Source organism: Nannospalax galili, unplaced genomic scaffold (assembly GCF_000622305.1).
Source record: "Nannospalax galili isolate Female #2095 unplaced genomic scaffold, S.galili_v1.0 scaffold340, whole genome shotgun sequence".
Lineage (NCBI taxonomy): Eukaryota > Metazoa > Chordata > Mammalia > Rodentia > Spalacidae > Nannospalax > Nannospalax galili.
In genome coordinates, this window is record NW_008347519.1 from 873,769 (window position 1) to 876,862 (window position 3,094).

General features: G+C 45.2%; 1 protein-coding gene across 1 annotated transcript in view; it reads right to left on the reverse strand.

Annotated features, from left to right (window-relative positions):
- Lrp1 (LDL receptor related protein 1) overlaps positions 1–3,094 on the reverse strand; it is an 87,674-nt gene that overhangs the window by 70,529 nt on the left and 14,051 nt on the right. Inside the window, exons 5-6 of the mRNA XM_008844089.2 lie at positions 1,329–1,457; positions 946–1,209 (exon numbers count right to left, since the gene is read on the reverse strand). Of these exons, the coding sequence (XP_008842311.1) occupies positions 946–1,209; positions 1,329–1,457 (393 nt within the window). The remainder of the gene's footprint in view (positions 1–945; positions 1,210–1,328; positions 1,458–3,094) is intronic.

The window sequence follows — 3,094 nt, forward strand, 5'->3', positions numbered from 1 at the left end:
GTTCACAATTGAGTGGTACTTTATTTGCCACTAGAATTTCACTTCATTTTATCAGATCTGAACAGACTAGCACTAATCCATTATGCAGATTAGGAAACCAAGGCAAGGCAGAGAATTCTGGTTTACTCGGGGTCAGAAAGCCAGTTATCCTGGGGTGGGGACTAATCAAACCATAGGCCAGATCATTCCCCTCAGTCCTGTGCAGATTCTGGGAATATGGTACTACCAGATGTTGACTCTGAGGTTGATTTTGTTTGTTTGTGTAACAGCATCTGAGAGGAATGTGGCTGCTCCAGGCAGTGGATCTGCACCCAACCTCACATGTGCCAATCCCCGTGACACCCACTCCTAGGACAGTAAAGCACTGCCTAGGAAGCTTGAATGGGAATGGCCGGCATATCCTAAATGCTCAAGTGGCTCATGGCTCCTCCCATATTCTCACTGACTGTCAAAGAAATAGGCTCAGGGCCTTGGCACCCACCCAACAGTAGGAAGTCCTTTCTGGCCATACCCCTGTGGGAAAGGATAGAACATGAAGGTCCAAAGCATGCCAGGCTTAGGTTCCTCCACCCTTGGCTACTTAACAGCCTGCATCAGCCCCACAGACTATAGATCCTTTCCCTAGTCTTTCCCTAGTCCTCGCTTGTGCTGTATGGGAAAGCCCCTCCATGATCTAATCAACACTCCTCACCCAGAGAAGGGACAGTCCCTATTCTCAGGAAAGAGACCCATTCATTGCCCTCTCAGCCTTCACTTCTCCACTGAGGCCTCCCTCAGCCTTGGGCCAGAAATACAAGAGCCATCTTGAGACAGCTCAGAGTATAACACGAGCAGAGCAATGGCTCCTGTTCCTGCTCCAAAGAGGCATCTTGACAGGCTCCTACCCCAGGTAGGGCTTATCCTGTTGAACCCTGTTCTCCCCTGCCCTCGGAGTGGGTAACTCACGGTGCAGACTGAGGGAGATGTTGATGGTATGCTCATCCACAAAGCCCTTCAGGCCAGGCATTCGGGCACACTTAAGTTGTGTCTGGGCAGCACTGTCTCCAACATGCACCCAGCATACGGTCTCATTGGCATAGCTGAAGTCCATGGCTGTGGTCTGTCGGGTGCTGGTGGGTGTGATGGTAGACACCTGGGCCCCACTCAGATACGTAGCCAGAATGTTCTGGGAGTTGGCAATCAGCAGCACAGGGGGCCGATCTACTGGCTCTGGGGATGAGACAGAGAAAGGTCAGTACAGTTTGAGGCCTTCCTACTTTTCAAGCTACTACCCATAGGGAACTGCATTGCAGGCGCCTGGCTCTGTGGCCACAGGCAGCTCCACCCACCATTCTTGGCCTTGCATGAGCGGTTGTCTGGTTGTAGCAGGTACCCTTCAACACAGCCACATGTGAAGGAGCCATCTGTGTTGGTACAAAGTTGGCTGCAGGTGCCATACACCGAACACTCATCAAAATCTGCCAGGAGGAAAAAAAGTGTGGTCATTTCAAGTGTATCGAGGGCAAGAATGTGGGTGTCCTGAGATACCACCAGCTAAAGAACAGCTTAACAGGGGCTGGAAAGATGGCTCAGTGGTTAAGAACACTGACTGTTCTTGCAGAAGACCCGTGGCATCTAACAACTGTCTGTAACTTCAGTTCCAGGGGATCTGACAGCCTCTTCTGTCCTCTGCAGGCATTGCATGACACGGGTACACTTACCTACATGCAGGCAATACACACATACACATAAAATAAAAATAATAAATAAAATAGTTTAAAAAAAAAGAACAGCTTAGCAGAGTCTATTACATATGGAATGTGCAAGTTTATTGCCCAGCAAGTACAGTCTTGGAAATTACTCTACTGATCATGTGCACTTGACATTTACTCATTTAGAAAATATTTCTTGACTACCTGCTATATATCGGGTATGGAAGATAACATCACGAAAGTAAAAAAAGAACTACACCACTGTCCTCATAAAACTTATATTCTGATAAATGAAATGCTACTGATATATAAAAAAGGAGATAGAAGGGAAAGTATAGGTTAGAGGTGGTATTTTAATGGAAAATGACTACTGCTATTGAAAAAAAATTAGAGAGAAGCTGAGGTGAATGTCGGTGGTTGAGTACTTATCTGGCATGTACAGGGCTCTGGGTTTGATCCCCAGCACTGCATTAAAAATGAAAGGCAGATAGCCGGATGTGGTGGTGCATGCCTGTAGTCCCATGGGAGGCAGAGGCAGGCAGATCTCTGTGAGTTCAAGGCCAGCCTGGTCTACAGAGTGAATTCCAGGATAGCTGGGGCTATAGGGAGACCCTGCTTCAAAAAGACCAAAAAAAAGAAAGGCAGAAAAAGCCTATAAAAAATGCAGATGGTGGGAGTATGATTTTAGAGCAGTCAGGGACAGTTTCACTGAGAAGGTGACATTTGCACAAAGACTTGAGGGAGGCAAATTTAAGACAGAAAAGTTTACACTATTTGTGACAGAGAAAAATTGGGAACATCTTACTCATCAATAGGGAGATAGCCAAGTAAACTGCGGTAATAGTTACACGTCACAGTGGTTTTCAAAAGAATGAGGTACATCTTTATACATTATCACAGGGGGAAAAAATCCCTAGAACATACTGAGGAGTTAAAAACACTGTTAAGTGATACCTACAGTATGGTACTACTTACAAAAAAAGCACACACATAAAAACAACACTTCCAGTTAGGTTGAGTACCCACACACAAAAGCACAAAGCCGTCAAAGAGACAGGGCACACTGATAGCAGACTTGACCTCCAAAGTGATGGGAACAGGACCAGAATTGAAGAGATTTTATCAAGGAAAACTTTGCTTTTATCTCTAACATTTTAACTTTAATTTTTGAGACAGGTTCTCACTCTGTAGCCAGGGATGTCCTAGAACTCACAGCAATCCCCCACCTGCCTCAGCCTTTTAAGAACTGTAATTACAGATGTGAGCCAGAACATCTGGCTAATGTTTCAAATTTTTCTGAATTTTATTTTATTTTTTATTTATTTTTATTTTTTTAATTTTATGTGTATGAGTGTATTGCCTGCATGTATGTGAGTGCACCTGTGTTGTGCAATGCTGCGGTC